The sequence below is a fragment of the Electrona antarctica genome (genome assembly GCF_951216825.1).
Source record: "Electrona antarctica genome assembly, chromosome: 8".
Classification (NCBI taxonomy): domain Eukaryota; kingdom Metazoa; phylum Chordata; class Actinopteri; order Myctophiformes; family Myctophidae; genus Electrona; species Electrona antarctica.
The window spans coordinates 32,364,217-32,386,083 of NC_136789.1; the positions used below are offsets into that span (position 1 = coordinate 32,364,217).

Consider the following 21,867-nt stretch of genomic DNA (forward strand, 5'->3'; position numbering starts at 1 on the left):
TGTATGTTCTACGCGAGGCAGAACCTGCAAGGTGGAAACGCTTGGTAAAGAGGGAGTCCGCTGACTGTCAGGTTCATGAGCTATACCTTTTTTTATATTCGAATTTTCACTTGAGTGCTATAGCGCCACCCTTTGGCCAATGGTTGTGGGCCTCACCGTTGAAAGTAGCATAGCCCTCTACCATATTGCCAAGTTTTGCAAAAACCGACTGCACAGTTAAGCCAGAACTGCAAGTTTTGGCAGCCTCAGCCGATCTGCGTTGCTGATGCAAATAAATGAATAAATAAATTGTGCGTGGCTGCGGCGTGCGTCTGTGGGAACCGGTAGGGAGAACCGAAATTGATCTTTTATGGATGGGTACCCGGTTCCCCAGCATGTTGTTATCGGTTCCTGCTTGGTCATGAGGTTCGGTACCCACCCCTACCCACGACCCTCTTTCCATATTGCAGAATTTCGTGTAAGACGACCGCACAGAACTGTCAAAACTGTGAAAAATGGCAGGATCTGTACGAACCCCATCGGACTTGACCCCAAATAATTATAACAATATTAATAACAACAAAAAATAATAATAATGGATGTAATTCAAATACTAATAATAATACCTTGAGTATAGGTAGTACAGGTTAGTACTTTTACCATTGGTTCAATATTTATAAAACACAGACACATTTAACCACTTTCACTTTCCAAATCCTAAAAAAAAAAGAAAACGGAAAGAAACAAAATACTGAAGAAACAAATCTAAAAGCTCACAATGTGCAGGAAAATGTGTTAACATAGCACCACACTTGGTTTATGAATCTACAAGCTGATAATGAACATGCTAGTATGTGGGATACACCCACGACAAATGTGACAAATCTCTGCCAATGCCAAACGTTCTGTTGCAATGCCTAAATTGTAAATTGTATTGAATTGTTTTGAGCTTCCAAATGTATAAAGGTTAATGTCTGAAACATCCAACAGTAAAATTAAACAGTGTTACCATAGAGAGATAATCTACTAAATATATATATATATATATATATATACACACACACACAAAAATATACAGAAGAAACTAAATTGTGATGGTCTTTATTAATTCATGTTGATATCGAGCATCGCAGTGCACATATCGAGTGAACCGGAAGAGAATTTCCCATTAATTTCCCCATAGACGTTTCAAAAAGTATTTATTTAAAGACCTTTTAAGCCTCGGAGAAAGCCAATTCGGATGGTGACAAATAATATAATAAATAAAAATAAAAAAATTGGCCGAACAAATTAGAAGAAAAAGGGCAGCAGGGTACAATACTTTTTTAGAGATTTTCTTATTTCTAATTATTTTTCCGGCCCAACATTTGTTGTTCATTGACATGATTTGTCACCATCCGAGTTTGCTTTTTCCAAGGCTTAAAAAGGTCTTTTTGAAATGTCTATAGGGAAATTAATGGAAAATCCTCTTCTGATGCCCTCTTCGTTCTGAAAGGGGCAGGACTGCGACACTCTATTGTCAGATTATGTGATTCCACTACTTTAGTATCCATCTGTCATTGTCATCCTGGAATAGAATGAATGATCATTCAATTGTCTGTGTTATATCATGTGTCAACTCAAATGGGTTCATGGGGAAAATGTGCATTAATTACTATTACAATTAACCACTTATTCCATGTATGATTCCTCCTCATTATCCTCAATGTGCATTTTGACCCAAGCATTTGCCACTAACTGCAACTAAAGGGTTTCCCCCCTGTATGAGTCCTCATGTGTGTTTTTAGAGTAACACTCTGAGCAAAGCCTTTACCACACACGTTACAAGTAAAGGGCTTTTCACCTGTATGAGTCCTCATGTGTCTATGGGCTTTCCCCTTTCATGAGTCCTTGTGTGTGATTTTAGAGCACCACTCTGAGCAAAGCCTTTACCACACACGTTACAAGTAAAGGGCTTTTCCCCTGTATGAGTCCTCATGTGTGATTTTAGATGAAAACTCTGAGCGAAGCCTTTACCACACACGTTACAAGTAAATGGTTTTTCCCTTGTATGAGTCCTCATGTGTTTTTTTAGATCACCATTAAGAGTGAAGCCTCTACTACACAGTTTACAAGTAAAAGGCTTTTCCCCTGTATGAGTCATCATGTGTGGTCTTAGAACCCAACTATGAGCAAAGCCTTTACCACACACGTTACAAGTAAATGTTTTTTCCCCCGTATGAGTCCTCATGTGTCTTTTTAGTTCACCACTCTTAGTGAAGCCTTTACTACACACATTACAAGTAAAAGGCTTTTCCCCTGTATGAGTCCTCATGTGTGTTTTTAGATCACCACTATGAGTGAAGCATTTACCACACACATTACAAGTAAATGGTTTTTCCCCTGTATGAGTCCTCGTGTGTGATTTTAGATTACCATTTGTAATAAAACCTTTACCACAAACTGTACAAGTGAAGGGCTTTTCCTCTGTATGAATCCTTGCGTGCGTCGTCAGATTATACGTCCGATTAAAACATTTGCCACACTCTGTACAACTAAAGCGTTTCTTCCCTGTGTGACTCTGTTTTGATGATTTCAGGTCCTTGGACAGCTTGCTGCTCAAAGACAATCTTTGTCCTTCCACATGTGTCTTGTGTGATTTCAGTGTGTTTAAAGGTGACTGACCTTCACTGGTCTCCCAATCATCACTGTCTTCAGTGTCAGATTCAGAACAGTGTGAAGAGAGGAGCTGGTCGTCACTAGTTGGTTGTGATGTTCCACAGTCCTCTACATCAGCTTGTGTTTGCATGTGTTCAGTTGAGGTTCCGGCTACAGGCTCTGTCTCTCTGTTTTCATCATCATGATCATCTTCACTTTTCACTGCTAGTAATGTCAACGTTGACCCATCAGCCTCCATTGGTCTTTGAAGTAGCTCCTCTTGTTCCTCTTTAATCTGTGGTGGTTGTGGTTCCTCCTGGACCAGACTGGAGCTCCTCTCCTGTTGTTCAGTGAAAACCTCCTCTTTACACACAGGGATGTGCAGGACGGCTAGAAAAAAGACACAAAGAGAGAAAAACATTTAATGATTGAACTTTGCGTTTTTGGAGGATCATCATCTTCTCCATTTCTAATCAAAGACAGTGTTCAGGGCTTGGCATTACATTTTTAAGCCACTTGTCATTTGGACAAGAACATTTACTTACTTGTCCAAGTAAAGATTTTAGAAGACATCTTTTGTTTGTATTGATTATAATGTTGCATTTGAATAATTACAAATAAGTAACAAGTGTTCAACAGAAGGTTATGACAAAATTACACTGCAAGAAAAAGAAAACTGAAAACAATTGACAAACTCAAACTGGTTGTTGGAAGTTTCAGCAAACATGTTCCAATAATACAATGATTTTTGAGTGTGTCATACATATAGTGTGTAGTGGTGACTCCAGGTCTTAATCTTTAGTTGATGCATGATTTGTATAAATGCAATAATATCAAACAATTACAATTTCTCAAAAAATACCATATTTATTAGGACTCCCACCCGTGGGTCCTGGGACCCACTGCAGACCTACAGTAACAACTTCACTGTGGTACATTCCGTTTCCTAGACGGGTTTCTCTACCCATTCAGCTATGGCTGTCCCTCTCTAAGGAAGCTCTGTGGAAATCACCAGTAGAAACAACTTGTTCTTATCATTCAATAAGGGTTTACTGAACAACTGAACAACCAGGAATAGTCTGGTGACCACCGGAGAGACGGGTGACAGCCAGAATATAGACGGTATGTAGTCTTCCGTGAGGAGGAAGCCCAACAACCCCACGGTGAGGCTTTTAGGAGGGCCATTCAAGCTGCAAGCGGAGCCTGCAGAACCACCGTTGCCCAGGTAGAGACTGCAGCACCACCGTTGCCCAGGTGGAGCCTGCAGCACCACCGTTGCCCAGGTGGAGCCTGCAGAACCACCGTTGCCCAGGCGGAGCCTACAGAACCATTGTGGCTCAATAATCCACCACTCCTGAATTAAGTGTCTGGTGATGATTGATGATTAGAACCTTCCTGGACAGATCACTTAACCCTTTGATTGGTCCAGTGGTTCACGTACCATGTCTCGTGCTTTAAATGGTCTCACGCACGCACAAGTTATTTCTTGACAGAGTTTCCTACATGAAACCAAGTTTGTAGTTTGGGGGGTTCACATAGTCGTGCCGCACCGGCAAACAACATTCGGCCAAAATGTCATCTCAGTACAGGGTTGTGTAGCATGGAATGGCCTTCCTCTGCGTATAAGGGATTGTGCTACATTTCCATCTTTTAAATACAATCTGAAAAAATGGTTGCTTGAAAACCAAAGCTGCAACCATTCATTTTAGGTGCATTTCTTTTTTTATGCTGTGTTCCCTATGTAATGTTAGGTAAATGTATTCCACTGTTGGCCTGTCTGTTTTCCGTTTTGTGTTTCTTGTGAGGACTGCGGATGAAAATTAGCGACTGTGCTATATCCAGTGTATTTACGTCCATGTGACGTCCATTAATATGCATTGTCCTGTCCAAATAAACAAATAAAGTAACTGGAACGATATGGACACAATTTTATGCCTCACCAGTTATGCCAAAAATCTTAATAGCTATACATGATTATGGGTTCAAACTTGTCACTTGTTCTATACTTATGTAGCGGCACGAGCGGAAACATCATGCCGTGTGTCTGTCTGTCTTTTAGGGGACCATGAGTTACCAAATTATATCTTTGCCGTTACAGTTGCTGAATGTCGTTTAGCCTTGTTAGAATAATACTTTTTGTTTTGTATTATATTTTATTGACAAATGGGATAGGTTCTACAGCAAGTGTCAATGTTCTTTTTCTTCCACAAGACAACCCAAATACACGTTACTCATAAGCGCATGTTGCAAAAAGACAAACACAAAACAGGAAAGAAAGAAGTAATAATAAAAAAGTATATAAAAAGACAACAAAAGATATTCTGTAAAAATACCGAAAAGAAAAAACGACCTAATATCGCACATGAAAAAGACTAATGTACAAAAACAAAACAAAAGAAAAGAGAAATCAAAAACAGTGTGGAGTTCTGTTTCCATACAGTGTGGTCTGGCCTCTAATTGACATGGGTGTAGGTCAGGGGTCCTCAACTAGAAATGCTGAAGGTCCACTAATATTTTTTTTAAAAGACTAAGGTCCGGTCCCATGAGCGCGGCGCGGGCCATGCAGCGGCCAGCAGAGAGCGGGGCTCTATGCCTGTTTAGTACAGTCACACCAAGGCAAGCTTATACAAATCGGGTATGGAAATAAAATGTTTCACAAATATTCCCCTCCAAAAATTCACAGCAAATGAGAGGTATTGTGTTGAGGCTAAAGTTAAAAAAATAAATAAATAAAATAAAATAATAATAATAATTTGCCCAGGGTCCACAGAGAGGTGGACCGCGGCCCGCCTATTGAGGACCCCTGGTGTAGGTCCTCCTAGCCTGCCGGGTGACCACCCCCTAGTGCCCCCATTGAACAGGTAACGTCTGAGGAGGGTGAGAGGGGATTTGTACTGAACAGGGTTTTAATTTTTATAGGGGATGTGACAGTGTCAGATTGAGTCTAAGTTGTTAAAGTAAGTGATGAATGGCTGCCAATAATTGAAAAATGTGTCGGTTGAGCCCCTGATTGTAAATTTGATTTTTTCCAATTTCAGAAATAGCATGACATCTTGTAGCCAAGATGTGGTTGGCGGTGATTTGCTACCTTTCCAGTTAAATAAGATTTGGCGACGGGTGATGAGAGAGCAGAATGCGATCACACTAGCTTGTTTAGAGGTTATGCGCAAGTCAGAAGCAGGGGTTCCGAAGACGGGGTTACATTAATCTGTAGTACCGCAGAAATTGTAATGAAGAAATGTTCCCAGAAAAGCGAGAGCCTGGGGCATGTCCAAAACATGTGGGACAGTGTCCCTGGTGACTGAGAGCCTGGGGCATGTCCAAAACATGTGGGACAGTGTCCCTGGTGACTGATGGCACTTGTCACATGCATCTGTTAGCTCTGGGAACATTCTGGCAAGCCTAGTTTTACTGTAGTGGGCCCGGTGTAATACTTTGAACTGGATTAGGGAAAGTCTAGCACAAGAAGACGAGGAGTTAATGGCATTGAGTGCCTTTCTCCCAATATTGCTCTGAGAGGGTAATCCCAAATTCTGATTCCCAGTCAGATTTGATTTTATGCAGTCCAGGGTCGTTCTCAGGTGAGATAAGATTATAAAAAGATGAGATGTGGCCGTTTGGAGTGTTAATTACTTTGACAATGTGGTCAATTAGAGATGGGTGTGGGATCATGGGAAATGTGGGAGTGAGAGTCTGGGTAAAGTGCCGGATTTGAAGGTATCTAAATTGGTCTTATTGGGGTAGGTTATAGATGTCATGAAGTTCTTGAAAGCGAAATTACCATTAATAAACAGGTCCTTAAAATGGCAGAGGCCTCTCCTATTCCAGTCGGCGAACCTGGAGTCGAGTCTAGCTGGTAGAAAAAGGTGATTGTTACAGATAGGTGCAGTCAGTGAAAAGGAATCCCATTTGAAATGTCTCCTAATTTGTGACCATATCTTTAGCGTAGAAACTACAATTGGGCCGGAGGAATATTGAGAAGGTCGAATAGGCAACTTACTGCAAACCAGGGCCAATAGAGAAGCCCCGCTACAAGAGTTAGCTTCCAGGTGATACCAGCTACTATCTTGGTTTTTGAGCCAGATAGATATCTTATGGAGGTTTGCAGCCCAGTAGTAACATTGTAGATTGGGTAGACCCAACCCTCCTAGTGATCAGTGCCTTTGTAAAAGTGTTTTCCGCACTCTAGGAACTTTTTCCCCCCAAATAAACATAGAAATCATTGAGTCAGTCTTTTTCTTTAAATGGATTTAGGGAAAAAAGGGGCAGGCATTGAAACAGATACAAATATCGGGGCAGAATGTTCATTTTTACAGTTTGAACCCTGCCTGCCAGGGAAAGTGGCGAGCCGTTCCATTTTGTCAGGTCATTTTTAACCGTCGTCGTTAAACTGGAGAAGTTGTGTTTGTGTATTAACCTGAGAGAGCTAGGTACTTAAACCCCGAGCAAGAGAGTTGAAAAGGTAGTTGAGACTGTGTCAGTCCCATAGCGGCCTGAGTAATCGGGAAAACAATTTTTTTGTATGTTTAATTTGTATCCGGAAAAAGTTCAGAATATGTTTAGTGTTGTCAGAGTGTGTGGGATAGATAGTTCGGGGTCTGATATATACAGAAGCAGATCGTCGGCATATAGTGAGACTTTGTGCTCTGTGCCCCATCTCCTAATACCACTAATTAAGGGATTAGCCTTTAGGGCCATCGATAGTGGTTCGATGGCAACAGCGAATAGGAGAGGGGGCAGAGGGCAGCCTTGACGCGTCGAACGTGATAGAGGGGAAAATCCTGAGTAGTGAGTATTTGTGCGTCCAAGCTATGATTGCTTTCCCAAACCCGAACTGTTCTAGTGCAAAAAACTAATATCCCCACTCGACCCTATCAAAAGCTTTTTCCGCATCCAGCGAGATAACGACTTCGGAGTTGAGTGGGGGAGCCGGGGAGAATATTATATCCAGTATCCTTCTAATGTTAGAGAAAGAGTGACGGTTTCGTATAAAGCCTGTTTGGTCTTCTGAAATAATTGAGGGTATTATAGAATCTAACCTTCGGGCTAGGACTTTTGCAAGTATTTTGACATCTACATTAAGTAGGGAAATAGGCTGGTAGGATGAACAGTTGTTAGGTTCCTGTCCTTTCTTAATATCAGCAAGATGGTTGCTTGATTGAGGGTTGGGGGTAAGGTACCACCCCTCAACGAGTGTAAGAACATATCTAGCAAGAGGGGAGCTAATTGTTTTGAATTTTTTTTAAAGAATTCGGTGGGATAGCCATCTGGCCCTGGTGATTTGCCAGATTGCATCACTTTGATTGCTTCTATGATTTATTTTAATTGCAATGTAGAGTCCAGACTTTGATTATTGTCACTGGAAATCTTAGGGAGATTTAGGTTGGAGGAAAAAAAATGGACAGTACGGATGTGTCTCCGGTTGATTCAGACATGTAAAGTTTGGAGTAGAATGATGTGAAAGCTTCATTAATTTGAGTTGCCAGCATTCTGCCGGCCTTGTCCCCATGTTCATAGACCGTGCCGTGTGCTCTGAGTAGCATCCGCTCTGCCTCTTTTGTAGTGATCAAATTAAGCTCTGTCTGGAGCCCAAGGCGTTCTTTATGGAGTTCGGGGGATGGAGCTAGAGAACAACGGAGGTCCAAATTCTTTATTGCGTCTATCAGCTCCTGCTGACGCTTCTTACTAGTTTTATTGGCGTGAGCAGAGTACGAGATAATCTTCCCTCTGATGAACGCCTTGAGAGTTTCCCACAAGAGGGAAGGAGCTATGTCTGGGATGTTGTTGGTCTCCAGAAACAAATCAATAGATTGTGTTATAAATGTGCAAAACTTTGTGTCAGCTAGTAATGATGAATCTAGTCTGCATGGGGGTCTAGTCCTCTGTCCGAACTCCTGTCCTAATTCAAGTATTACAGGAGAATGGTCCGAGTGAACAATAGCAGAGTAGGTGACTGATTTAACTGAGGCGATAAGAGATTTATAGATAAAAAAGTAGTCAATTCGAGAATACGATTTATGTACTTGTGAATACCATGAGTACTGTCGTACTGAACTTTTTCATAAAGTTCACATCATCCCAGTTCGGGGCATAGATTCAGACAAGAACCACTGGGGTTTGGTAAAGTGTCCCAGTTACTATGACATAGCAGCCGTTGACGTCGCATATGGAGCTTGTAGCTGTGAATAATACGTTTTTGCAAATAAGTATTGCAGTACCCCTAGTTTTTGTACTAAAATTAGACTGATAAATCTGTCCAATCCATGGTCTACTGAGTCTCTGTTGATCTGATATACGTAGGTGTGTTTCCTGGAGAAATATTATTTCTGCACGCATATTCTTGAGATGAGTGAATACTCTAGATCTCTTGAAAGGGCCATTTAACCCACCAACGTTCCATGAGATATTTTTTGTTGTATCCCCTCTTCCTCCTGCAACGTTAGCTGTACTTTGCATTGGTAACATAGTAACATTGACTTTTGGGGGGCACTGTCGGGGGTGGTCCCCAAACAAGCATGGTGTCTACATTGAATACTTCGTTGCGAGCCAGAGCGAGAACGTAAGTACAAGGTAGGGCATTATATTGAACTCCTTCAAAGACAAAAGTTGAACTGAAAAAAATACGAATAAAAACAAGAAGTTAGAATGTTAGAATAATACTAATACAATTATAAAAATGTTTTACCTGAGAGAGTCTTGCACCATATCTTCCTACGTAGTAATGTCAAAGTTGACTCACCAGTCTCCTCTTCCTGTTCATCTTTAATCTGTGGAGGTTGTGGTTCCTCCTGGACCAGACTGGAACTCCACTCCTGTTGTTCCTCTTTAATCTGTGGATGTTGTGGTTCCTCCTGGACCAGACTGGATCTCCTCTCCTCATAATCAGATGAAACCTCTTTACACACAGACAGGAGGAGGGGAGAGAAGGTAGCATCAGCAGAGCAACTCAAAGTGCTTTTGTCAACTCAAAGACTATTCTCCTATTCGTTTTGTCAGGGTAACCATCGTTTGAAAAATGTGTGTCTCGAGTCTCTTCACAACGCCTCGCAGAGCATGGTATTGAGTAGAGCCCGACATCGGTCTCACCGATGTATCCGTCATGTTTGGTGCCTATGCCCGACATCGGACATTATTTCACCGATGTGGCCGAAGTTTTTTTTTTATCATCATTAATGTAATCTACCCTTCCCCACCCAACCACCCCTTTACCCCCTCACTGTATATTTCCCTTTTTACTTCCTTTATGATGAATTCCTGTTCTGTTCTTTGGAAAAATAGAAGTGTATATTTGTACGTCTCCAAATGTTTTGATGAATTGAACAAGGTGGACCCTCTTGTAAATGAGTGTAATGCTTTTATTGGGTCGTCTACTCACAGTTAACAGTTTTTGTATTGAGTTGTTAATACTGTTAATAAATACTTCAATCAAAAATAATGTAATACGCCCTTATGAAACGCGCTCTCTCAGTTTGATAATTCTTAATTTCTTACAGCTGCGGAGAATGGATTTAAAAGGCGCCGCGCGCGCTGTGCCTGTGACTCTGATCATTTATGCCAAATATCTTCATAGCTAAACATGATTATGGGTTCAAACTTGTTGTGCTATACTTATGTAGCGGCACAAGCGGAAACAACATGCTGTGTGTCTGTCTGTCTTTTAGGGGACCATGAGTTACCTGAATGACCCATTAGTCTTGTTAGAATAATACTAATAAAATATGAATTTGTTTTACCTGAGAGAGTATTGCACCACATCTTCCTACGTAGTAAGACTCACCAGTCTCCTCTTCCTGTTCCTCTTTAATCTGTGGAGGGTGTGGTTCCTCCTGGACCAGACTGGATCTCCTCTCCTGTTGTTCCTCTTTAATCTGTGGAGGGTGTGGTTCCTCTTGGACCAGACTGGAACTCCTCTCCTGTTGTTCCTCTTTAATCTGTGGAGGGTGTGGTTCCTCCTGGACCAGACTGGATCTCCTCTCCTCATATTCAGATGAAACCTCTTTACACACAGACAGGAGGAGAGAGAAGGTAGCATCAGCAGAGCAACTCAAAGTGTTTTTGTCAACTCAAAGAAGACATTTATTCTTTATTTGGGTTCAAACTTGTTGTGCTATACTTTTGTAGTGGAAGCGGAAACATGCAGAAACAAAAATCCCCTTTTTGGCCAAAAGGGGATTTTATTTCCACCGGGAAAATAAATACTTTTAGTTACTCCGCTGCGCCCTCTACCGATATTGCCCAGAGAATTGCCTCATACCGAATATTTTTCATCCGGTGGAAAAAAAATCCCTTTCTGGCCAAAAAGTACAGTTTATACGTGTGGTGGGGGGCTCAGAGTGCGTCCACTAAGGAAAGTAGGCTTTCTAATGACACAACCCACCTTTGTTTTGGTGAGTAGCAAAAACGTTCTTTTTATTTACGCTAAAGACGAGAAGCTGGTCTGCATTCATGCAAGTTCCGGAAGTTGACAGTAACATAGTGTAGCGACCCCCCAGGAATAAAGACAGAGACTTGGGGGAGGGTTGGTGTTTGATGGGGGGAGGAGGTGCCTAGTTCAGGTATGCAGTGATAGGTGAGGCTGAGAGGGGATTAAACTATGGAGAAAGGTGGTTGGTGAAGAGGAGAAGGCGCGAAGAGGAAGGAGGAAGTGACACAGTGGGGAGAGAGTGAGAAGTCTAGACTGAGACAGACAGAGCAGCCTCTTTGTTATTTTCGGCACCCTCCCAACCCAGTTTTTAGCCTGTATTAAAAGGGAAATAAAACCCGGTTCTCTGGTTTAAACGTTAATCCTGTTTCCTCCCTTTATTTTCTGAGTTAGTGAGTCAGCTTGAGGGACCGTAAACGCTACATTGGTGTCAGAAAGTGGGTTTACCAAGCCTCCATTCCCGGACTACAGCTGACAACACTCGCTAACTACCACCACCACAGAGGGAGTGAAACGAGATGGCGGAAGGGATGGAAAAACCGGACTTTTATTCTCTTTACACTCTACCTGCAACGCCGGTGGATAAGCCTGTTACAGACGACGGTCAGGTTGTAAGAAGAAAGATGCACTCACCATCTGCTACGCTACTTAGTATGGCTCCCCTCAGTGATGTGGAAAATAGCCCATTCCGCGTTGCTTTGACCGTAAATCTACGCTCAGGAGTGACAGATGTAAACACTGGAGCATGCGGACCTCTCACAGACAACGCGGACAGTGATGATGTCACTCACCGGGCTGATCTCAAAGGTAAAATGGGTGGCCAACCAAACACTATTGCAGAGTTAGAGAAGGACATTACAGCAAAAATCGATGATGGCTTTATGCAAAGAATGGCAATTGCAATGGAGCATGCTTTTGGCAATTTCCTGAATAACTCCAGGGGGAAGTTTGTGTCTATGATGGGGGAGGAACCACAGCGTTGTGTGACTGGGCCTTGTGAGTTGGAGGACACTGTTAAAGGAAAACTGGCTGACAAAGACAATATTAAAGCAAACCTGGCAGACAAAAACAATGCAAATATGAACACCAACAATACAAGTGGCAAGACTGTCCAAGCTAAAGATGCTAATGTTGCTGTTAGTGTTAATGCACCACGTACAAGACCGACACGCCATGCAGACGAGGGAGCCGGTGCAGTTGTTCACTCTATTGGGGGTCGTGACCAGCGCAGCTCTATTACTACAGCCCCAGTTGGTCCACCTGCTGCTGCTAACCAGTTAGCTGATCTGGTGCCTGCTCTGACTGCTGCGTTCACTACAGCATTGGCGAACAGAGAGCCTCCCCCTGCCCACAGGGGTGGCCGTGTACAAGTTGGGCACTATGATGGGCTCACATCCTGGGAAACGTACTGGGCCCAGTTTGATCTTCTGGCAACAGCCAATGGCTGGACCCCTGCCGAGAGGGCAGTGCAACTGGTCTCAGCATTGCAAGGCGACGCTAGGAAAGTGCTGTTGGATGTGACTGCTGCTGACTTGGAGAATCCACAAGCTATATCCAGGGCATTAGAGAGACGTTTCGGAAATACTACACCTGCCGTTGTGATACGGCAGAGGTTCAACGAGCGTGTGCGGGCACCTGGGGAGAAGTTGGGAGTGTTTGCGGCGGAGCTACGCTACCTCGCTCAGAGAGGATTCCCTGATTTTGATGATGCAACACGCTTGGTGCTAACCAAGGAGGCATTCATTCGTGGCCTCCTACCTCCTCCCTTACGCCAACAAGTCCGACTTGCAGACCCACAGACCCTGGAGGAAGCATTGGAGAAAGCGCTGGCGGTGGAAGAGATCCTCATTGAAGGTTTTGACGGTTTTCCCCAGCCACAGCCTGCCCAAAGATCAATTCCCCCTGCTAGGACCTCAAGCCGCCCGCCAATGCCACCGGGTGGTCGAGATGATCGCATCTGTTGGAGGTGCAACCAAAGAGGTCACACACAGTGGTCTTGTACAGTCCCTGATCCGGCCTTGAATGCACCGGGGTCGGGAAACGGACAGGGCTCGGCTTAGAGGGGAGTGGGCCGAGCCATATTCCACCCCCCAGAGACCATGTCACTCAGTCTACGACAGACATGCCCCATTTCCCTGTTAACCATGCCCTTTGCACCCCTAACCCCTTTGCTGCTGGCTGCTGCAGAGTGCCTGCAGTAGTTAATGGTCGGTTGGTACATGCCCTTATTGACACTGGTTCTAATGCAAGTCTCCTCCACCCCGATCTTCTGCCGGCGGGGACCCCAACCCAACCTACCGATGTTCCCCTCATCACAGTTACGGGAGGGAAGGCCCCGATGTTGGGGAGGTGTGAGGCACAGGTTCAGGTGGGGATCTACTCTGCCTGCCGATCCTTCTGGGTGGCCGAAGTGAAAGAGAGTTGCTTACTTGGGCTGGACTTTCTGTGTGAGGAGGGGTTGGTGCTGGACTTCAGCAGACAGTTCCTCATGTTTCCAGATGGGACGTGCGTTCCCTTTCTGAGTGACTCACCCGCCATGTCCACTCATGTCCACCAGTTGAGGTCGTTTCTGGGTCTAGCGTCCTACTATAGACGTTTTGTGGCGGGGTTCTCTTCTGTGGCTGCACCTATGTTCCAGTTGCTGCAGAAGGACACGCCTTATGTGTGGGGGTCAGACCAAGAGGAAGCTTTCCGGAAGCTGAAACAGGTTTGATGGGGGGAGGAGGTGCCTAGTTCAGGTATGCAGTGATAGGTGAGGCTGAGAGGGGGTTAAACAATGGAGAAAGGTGGTTGGTGAAGAGGAGAAGGCGCGAAGAGGAAGGAGGAAGTGACACAGTGGGGAGAGAGTGAGAAGCCTAGACTGAGACAGACAGAGCAGCCTCTTTGTTATTTTCGGCACCCTCCCAACCCAGTTTTTAGCCTGTATTAAAAGGGCAATAAAACCTGGTTCTCTGGTTTAAATGTTAATCCTGTTTCCTCCCTTTATTTTCTGAGTTAGTGAGTCAGCTTGAGGGACCGTAAACGCTACAAAACGCTACAAAATGTAAACGCTCTAAATTAAACACATTAGAGCTATGGACCAGAGCTAGTATAACTACTGGTAAATGTAGTTCCGTCCAGCTAGCTTAATGCTACTTGTAGCTAAGCTGGTGTTGTTCAGAGTCTACTAACCTGCAGTGTGTAGATCGATGTCCATATCAAAATCAATGTCCAGCAGTTTGTTTTGTGTCTCCAGCAGAGTTCCTAGTGTCTCCATCTCTCTCTGGAAGAGGTTGACCATGAACTCTCCCACCGCGCTGAGGCGCTCCAACACAAACACTCTGACGCTGAGCTCCACACTACAAACATCAGCAGCGCCACGCTGCTGTTTGTCCACAACACACAATATTATCTCCTCTCCCACCGACGCTAGCTGTTCATTTATCTTCAGCCGTAGACTCCATTTGACGCTTTTTTTTTACCTCCTTTAGGAGACATTTCCACCAAGCTTTCTGTTCCTACTGTAATATAGAATGTGTAATAAAGGCACAAACATCAACAATTCCCGAGAGACACGACGACATGTTTGACTTGTTCAACAAGCAACGCCATCTTCTTCTTGTGATTTCCGGCAGACTAGATGCCTTCCGGCACATTGCTGCCTCCCACTGGTCGGGAGTATACCTCCTTTGGCTTTCTGTCCATTCTAACTCTATGGTAGCAGTCGTGTTGCTGCCATGAAATTAAGCACCGCTTTTACAGTCCTTGCCTGGTTTTCTGTTGGGTTGAGTCACTTGCCACTGATGCATACAGCAGCTCTCTTTCTTCAGAGTACCGGGTGCACTCCATAAGCACGTGTTCCACTGTTTGATCTTTTTTGCATGTGCTGCACAGTCCATCTGGGTGCTTCCCCATTTTTGACAGGTCCCATGCCAGTCCACAGTGTCCCAACCTGAGTCTTGTCATTGTCACGGTCTGCCTTCTCTCTGCCCCAAGGTAGCACGCCCCTTTTTTGACACTGTTCTGGATCTTGAAGTAATGTCTTCCTTTCTTTCCCCTTTCCCACTGTTCCTGCCAGCCTGCTGTTATTTCCCTTTTGATGATCGATCTGCACTCGTATGCTCCTATTGCTACATTTATGTCTGTTAACCTACCTAGCGACTTTTTTGCTGCCCTATCTGCCATCTCATTCCCTTCCACCCCCACATGGGCTGGTACCCAGAGGAAACTTACTTCCCCTCCTACTTTCTCCATTTTGTAGAGCTGGACCAGCAGCTCCACCATCAGGTCTGACCGAGCTCCCAGCTTTCCTTCCCCCATTTTCATAAGCACAGAGGCATATCCTTTGCCTGTAGCCTACTACCTCTAACTTCTTCAGGTGACTCTTGGCTGCTGTTCCGCAGCACATCCATAGTCTATCTTTGACCTGACCATTGCTCTATAGATCATTATTTGTGTTAGTTGGTCTGCTCCTCACGAGCTTCCCGAGATACACCTCCTCACATTGATCACCTTTTCACCTTTGCATACAATGCTGTCTATGTGCTTTTTCCAAGTTAGCCTTTCATCAAAGTTTCAAACTGCTAGGAGTTCACTTTGATTTGATTTGATTTGATTTAGCGAATGCAAAGTCCTTTAGCCAAGCGGTTGCCTCCTGCCCTCCATACAGCAGACCAGGAGGCAACCGCTTGGCTAAAGGACTTTGCATTCGCTAAATAAAATAAAATCAAAGTGAACTCCTAGCAGTTTGAAATCCTTAACCCTCTCTATTTCCTGCCCATACATACACAGGCCATCTCCCTTGTTTCTCTTGTTCCCGAAGACAACATACTTTGTTTTTTCCACTGATATCTTAAACCCCCACCTATTTCCCCAGTCCGTTATTTTGTTTATAGCTCCCTGCATACTCTTTGTTATAAAATTAATATCTCTGCCTTTTTTCCAGACAGCTCCATCATCTGCGAACAGGTCCTGAAATATGTCATTGATCATTATATCGAATAACACTGGACTGATTACACTCCCCTGCGGTGTTCCATTGTCAATGCTGGTCCCATCTGATAGGGCCTCACCCACTCTGACCTGTATTACCCTGTTCTTTAGGAAGTCCTGAATCCAATTTAGTAGGCGCCCTCGAATTCCTGCATCATAGAGTTTTATGGCTAGTCCCTCTTTCCACAACATGTCATAGGCTTTTTCAATGTCCAAAAACATTACTACCAGTCCCTCCTTGTTAATCATGGCCTTCTTTATATCCGATTCCAGGGATATCAGAGTCCATGGTGCCCCTACCTCTACGGAACCCACTCTGTACTGGGCTAAACCACCCCTGCTTCTCTAGTTTATATACTAGCCTGTCCGTCACCATTCTTTCCATTATTTTGCACAGTACTGCTGTCAGTGCTATAGGCCTTTATGATCCTGGCTTTGCAGCATCCTTCCCTGGCTTTACAATTGGAACTACAACTGCCAAGCAACGCCATCACAAAACTAGACGCAGCCAAGTGACATGATGCAAACAAGCACTTCCGGGTCAAAGGTTTTCCACGCATGCGCTACAAAATAATCCAGGAACTGATAGATAGATAGATAGATAGATAGATAGATAGATAAATAGATAGATAGATGGGATTCAAGTAAGTGTGTGATGACTGTGGAATAGTGGAAAATAGACGATCTACAACCTCACAGAGACTTGCGGTGTGACACTTTGAGCTTGTAGATCAGCTATTTAGGCTACACACTTTTGACAAAATTTGAATCCAGCAATGCATTGATATTAAAAGGCACTCCACCTCAGCATTCCATCTAGCGCATTGAAACGGGGATATCCCTGGCTGATATACCGACAATAACTTAAGTCTCTCTGACTTACTTACTTATTGCTGGCAGTCAAACGGTTCATGAGCTATGCCTGTTCAAAGTTAGCATTTTTTAATTGAGCGCTATAGCGCCATCCTTTGGCAATGGCTGTGGGCTTGGCTTTGTGTCTAAGCAGGGTGACATAGCCTTCCCTTCTACCATATTGGCACATTTCGTAAAGAACAACTGCACGGTTTGGCCTGGAGCACCGACAGAAGAAAATGTGCATCGGCTAATTCAAAATAGTGGCTGATCTAAAGGTCAGAAGTCAAAAGTCAGAACATGAAAGTTGTTCGACATGAGGAGACGCATATGTCTATCAAAGTTGTATTGCTGACGCTCAAACGGTTCATGAGCTATGCCTATTCAAAGTTAGTTATTTCTATTGAGTGCTATAGCGCCACCATGTGGCCAATGGTTGTGGGCTTCTTGTCCTCACTGTTTGGCATAGCCCTCTACCATAATGCCACATTTCGTGAAAACCGACTGCACGGTTCAGCCAGAAATGGAGTTGGAACAACTGAGGTTCGGGAGGTTTGGCCAAGCAGATGACTACCTAGCTCAACCCACCTGCCACTGCCAACTCCACCCTTGCCACCCTTGCCAACCACTCACCCACCTCCAACCAACCTGGCCACTCCTCCCTCACCTACCACCGGGGGTATTTAAACGCAAGTTTAAAAAATGCCAGTGTGCCAGTTTCCAGTAAACAAGCACACACCAACGCCAAGAGAACATATACGAGTATATTTTCTCATCTAGCTCACCTCAGCTCGCAAACCAACGTTCAGTATGGCAGCCCAGCTGAATATCCACGCCTCGGACAACGAGGATCTATTCGTCGGCATACCCGCCAACGAACCCGCCGCCGCCGACACCGGTACTCACCGAGCCGTCGTCGCCGCCGACCTCCTCTTCGTGCCCGACACCCCAGAGCACCTCCGCGGTAGGCTCAGGTCAGTCGTGATCGTACCTCCCGGTTCCGCCACGTCCATGGATCGGACACCCCGGGAGTTCCACGAGGGTCCACGTTCCTCCCCGTCAGGAGACGGGCACCAGCAGAACCCGGTACCGGTCCAGCAGCCCAAGCCATCCCGCACCTCATCCCGCCGCCTCGGCCAGCAGGCTCAAGCAGCAGCGGCTTCTCCTACCAGCCTTCCTGTCGCCTCTCCGCGCGGCTCCAACCTACCAGCACCAACGCTCGTGTCGGATTGGACCGTAGTCGGCCTTCAAAGAGCCCTCATCACCAAGGGCATCAACTTCACCCGCTCAGCAAACAAGCTAGCCTTGTTTACTCTCCTCACATCCACCCGCGTTGCTCAGCTCAGCAACAGCGTAACAACAGCAGCCTCGCCAGCCAACGCGAGTTCGTCGCACAGCCGTGACGTCACGCGTCATCCACCCAGCCCAGGAGACGCTTCTCGGGCGTCCGCTCGGCCGAGTGGTGGCGTCGTCGCACAGCAGGCAGCGCCGTCGCGTCGCGGAAACCCCTCGCGTCGGGCTGCCACGTCGCGCGGCGGCGCCGCCACAAAGTCGGCGGCTCCGTCCCGCTCCGGTGACGTCACGCAGCGTTCCGCTGCCACAGTGACATTCAAGAGACACTCATTCTCCCCAGACACCCACCATCTCCATTCCCACCACTCAACCATAGGAGCTCCAGCCACTTCAGCCCCATCTACCATGCAAACGGCCAGTATCCTCCATCCACCACACACTACCCTAATTCCACCTGGTTTTCTCCCTCCTGCCCCACCCGTCCCTCCCTCCTATTTCCAGCAGGCCGCAGCACCCCACCTCCACCCCCCCCACCCCACCTCCCCCCTCCTCCAGTACAACCTATCTTTCCCATTCCAGGCTCCATCTTCCCTAGGAGGTCCCCCAGCGGCCCTAGGAGGTCCCCCAGCCACACTAGGATATCCCCCAGCAGCGCCCAGTGCCCCTCAATTTAACATGTCTTTTCTCCCCCCCCACCCAGTGTTCCCCAACCCCCCCCCCCCCTCCTTCCTTCTCCCTTGCTACAGCCACGCCAGCACCCGTCCCGCCATCAGCCATCGCCCTCAACGCCCCCATGGTCTCCTCATCCCTCCGATCCCAAATCCTCCAAGGTATGGACACTGACCTTTCCTCCCTCATCCGCCCCTCCGCCAGCACCGCCCAACACCGATCCGTCACCGTAGAAGGAGTCTCCATCACTCTCCGCGACCTCTCCCCATCCACTTCCTCCGTCCTCACACCCACCGAGTTTGTATTAGCCTTCTCCATTTTCCGCGACATCCTCTGCACCACCTATCCTTCCCGCCGCCAAGAGCTCGATGACCACCTCTATCTGTGCATGGACCTTTGCGCCCGCTTCGGAGGCAGCCTTTTTTACGAGTATCATCGACAATTCTCTGCCAGGGCCGCCTCCAGACTCCAGCAATTTAATACAGGCACGTACTGGGGCTCCCTCGACCTGGAGCTATACTGCCGGATTTTTGCAGGAAAAACCTCCGAAGCTTGCAGTCTTTGCAACTGCCCCACCCACCCCACCACCCTCTGCACCTTCATAGCCCCAGAACCCCGCCCCCATGCTCCATTCCAAACCAGCTCCACCATCCCCTCCCTCCTAAGCGTCACCACCTCCACCAAACCCCTTCCCTCCCCCAGCCACGCCAGAGACAGGCGCGGCCGTCCGCTCCTGTTCATAGGGAGCAAGATGCTATGTAACAACTACAACGAAGGCGGCTGCGACATGTCCTCATGCCGCATGCTTCATATCTGCACCTTCTGTGGCAAAGCTCACACCCGCATCAACTGCACCAACAAACAGGCACCCGCGTTGCCCAGCTCAGCAACAGCGCAACAACAGCAGCCCGGGCCAGCAGGTCCATCCTGATCCAGTCCGACAACCTCACTACAGTGCACACCATCAACAAAGAGATTCAGGAGCTTGGCCCCAGAAGCCGACCCGACACCAACCCCGGTTCCACCCTTTTCGGAGATGACCTTCCCCTAAACCACCCGTTTCACCACCTCCTCACCCACTCCCGGCACATGATCCTGCAAGGCATTGCCCCATCCACCCTCTCCTCCTACTGGACAGCCTGGAAGAACTTCCAGTCCTTCCACACCCTCTTCCACGTCCACTTCCCATCCTCGGACCTCATCACCCTCTCTTCCTACATCAGTTACCTCCATTCCACAACCGCCAGGTCATCAACCATCCGAGTCTACCTGTGCGGCATCAACTTCTTCACAAAACTCATAACCGGCTCTCCCCATCCATCCATACAACATCCTCAGACCACCCTCCTACTCAAAGGCTTCCAGAGGATCGAGCCAAAACTCCCCCCCCAACGCCAACCCCTCACAGCCGAAATCCTAACCAGCTGCATCCACATCCTCCGCACAGGCTACTCAGACCCCCACACCGACGCCACGCTCGAGGCCATGTTCCTTTAGCTTTTTTGGGTTTTTGAGATGCTCGGAGTTCACCTCCTCCAACTCCAGGTTCGACCCAGCTCTCCATCCCAGGCTGGCCGACCTAACCATCCACAGCACTTCCTCCCTCATCTTCACCATCAAGCACAGCAAAACGGACCAGTTTGTGGTTCAGTCGCCACCCGCAGCTGGTTCCATTCCCACCTCCGCCTGGTCCTCACCAAAGCGGGAATCTCCCCAGAACACTTCTCAGGCCACTCCTTCAGAATCGGAGCAGCATCCACGGCTTCGAGCAAGGGAGTTCCCGACCACGTGATCCAGATCCTCGGCCGGTGGTCGTCCCAGGCCTACCACGGCTACATCCGCACCAACGCCCCGGACCTGCACAATGCCCAGCTCTCCATGGTCTCGTAACCCGAGGGTAAGATACTTTTGGGGTTCCAACACAATCACACAGGCGCTCGCCTCGACCCCTAAGCCAAAGTACCTGGGTCCACGCCCCCTCGAACCTGATCCCTGTCGCCGACGTCCTGTGCTCACGTCGACGTCAGTCATGCTGATCCCTGTCGCCGACGTCCTGTGCTCACGTCGACGTCATTCATGCTGATCCCTGTCGCCGACGTCCCGTGCTCACGTCGACGTCATTCATGCCCCACGCCCTGATCCCTGTCGCCGACGTCCTGTGCTCACGTCGACGTCATTCATGCCCCACGCCCTCACCTGTGCTCTGACCATCTAAGCCGCACACCGCACTCTTGCAAGAAAGCCTGTGGTGCTGACCTTCGATGATCAAGCACCCGATGCCATTCGTGCCCCGCGCCATCTAAGCCGCACACTGCACGCTCGCGTGCGGTGATGACCTTCGATGTTCTTGCTGAGCACCTTTAATGGCATCCCCCCCCCGACCTGACAATCCAAGCCGCATGCTACACGTTCGCGAGTAGTGATGCCCCTGGATGGTCACGCCGGCGCCCCATGTCATGCGTGCCCCGACCACCCAAGCCGCGCACTTCACGCTTGCGTGGGGTCGTGACCTTGGATGATCAGGCCCGCTATGGCATCCCCTCCCGCCCCTGGCCATCTAAGCCGCACACCGCACTCTTGCAAGAAAGCGTGTGGTGCTGACCTTCGATGACCATGCTGGCTTCACCCTCACCTGTCCTGCCGTGGCCGTCTATGCCTCACGTCCCATGCTCCTCCCCCATGCGACGAGTACATAAACGTCCACGCGCCACATCTATTCAATAAACCATCTAAAAGGTTCTCATGTCTGATGTTTGGTCTTTCCTAGTGAACTGCTATTTGTGGTGGAAGAAGAAGAAGGAGAAGGAAAAAACAGACAAATACGATAAGGCAAGGGTTCCCAAACGTTTCCATGTCAAGGACCCCCAAACTGATACTCATTAGCCCCCCATTTGAAAATATATATGCCAAGGACCCCCATAAGAGAAGATGTTTACGGCTCCAGCAGTGATTTTCAACCATTTTCATGTCAAGGACCCCCAGTTTGACCTGAATTCGGCTACGGTCCCCTATTTAATGGGCGGCATTTCTATCTCTGGGACCCC

General features: G+C 47.0%; 1 protein-coding gene across 1 annotated transcript; it reads right to left on the minus strand.

The window, feature by feature from the left end:
* Positions 1-1,012: 1,012 nt before the first annotated feature.
* Positions 1,013-14,600, minus strand: LOC306928586 (uncharacterized protein). The gene is made up of 4 exons (XM_079508817.1): positions 14,210-14,600; positions 10,394-10,612; positions 9,356-9,511; positions 1,013-3,006 (listed from the first exon to the last, which is right to left on the minus strand). The coding sequence occupies exons 2-4, from the start codon at positions 10,595-10,597 to the stop codon at positions 2,851-2,853; spliced, it is 516 nt and encodes a 171-aa protein (XP_079364943.1). The 5' UTR covers positions 10,598-10,612; positions 14,210-14,600; the 3' UTR covers positions 1,013-2,850.
* Between the last annotated feature and the right edge of the window lie 7,267 nt (positions 14,601-21,867).

Coding starts and splice junctions, on each gene's coding strand:
- LOC306928586 (XM_079508817.1), bottom strand. CDS start 10,597: ATGAGGAGAGGAGATCCAGTCTGGTCCAGGAGGAACCACACCCTCCAC. Junction 9,512..10,393: donor GGAACAGGAAGAGGAGACTG/GTGAGTCTTACT, acceptor CTGTGTGTAAAG/AGGTTTCATCTGATTATGAG. Junction 3,007..9,355: donor TGAACAGGAAGAGGAGACTG/GTGAGTCAACTT, acceptor TCTTTTTTCTAG/CCGTCCTGCACATCCCTGTG.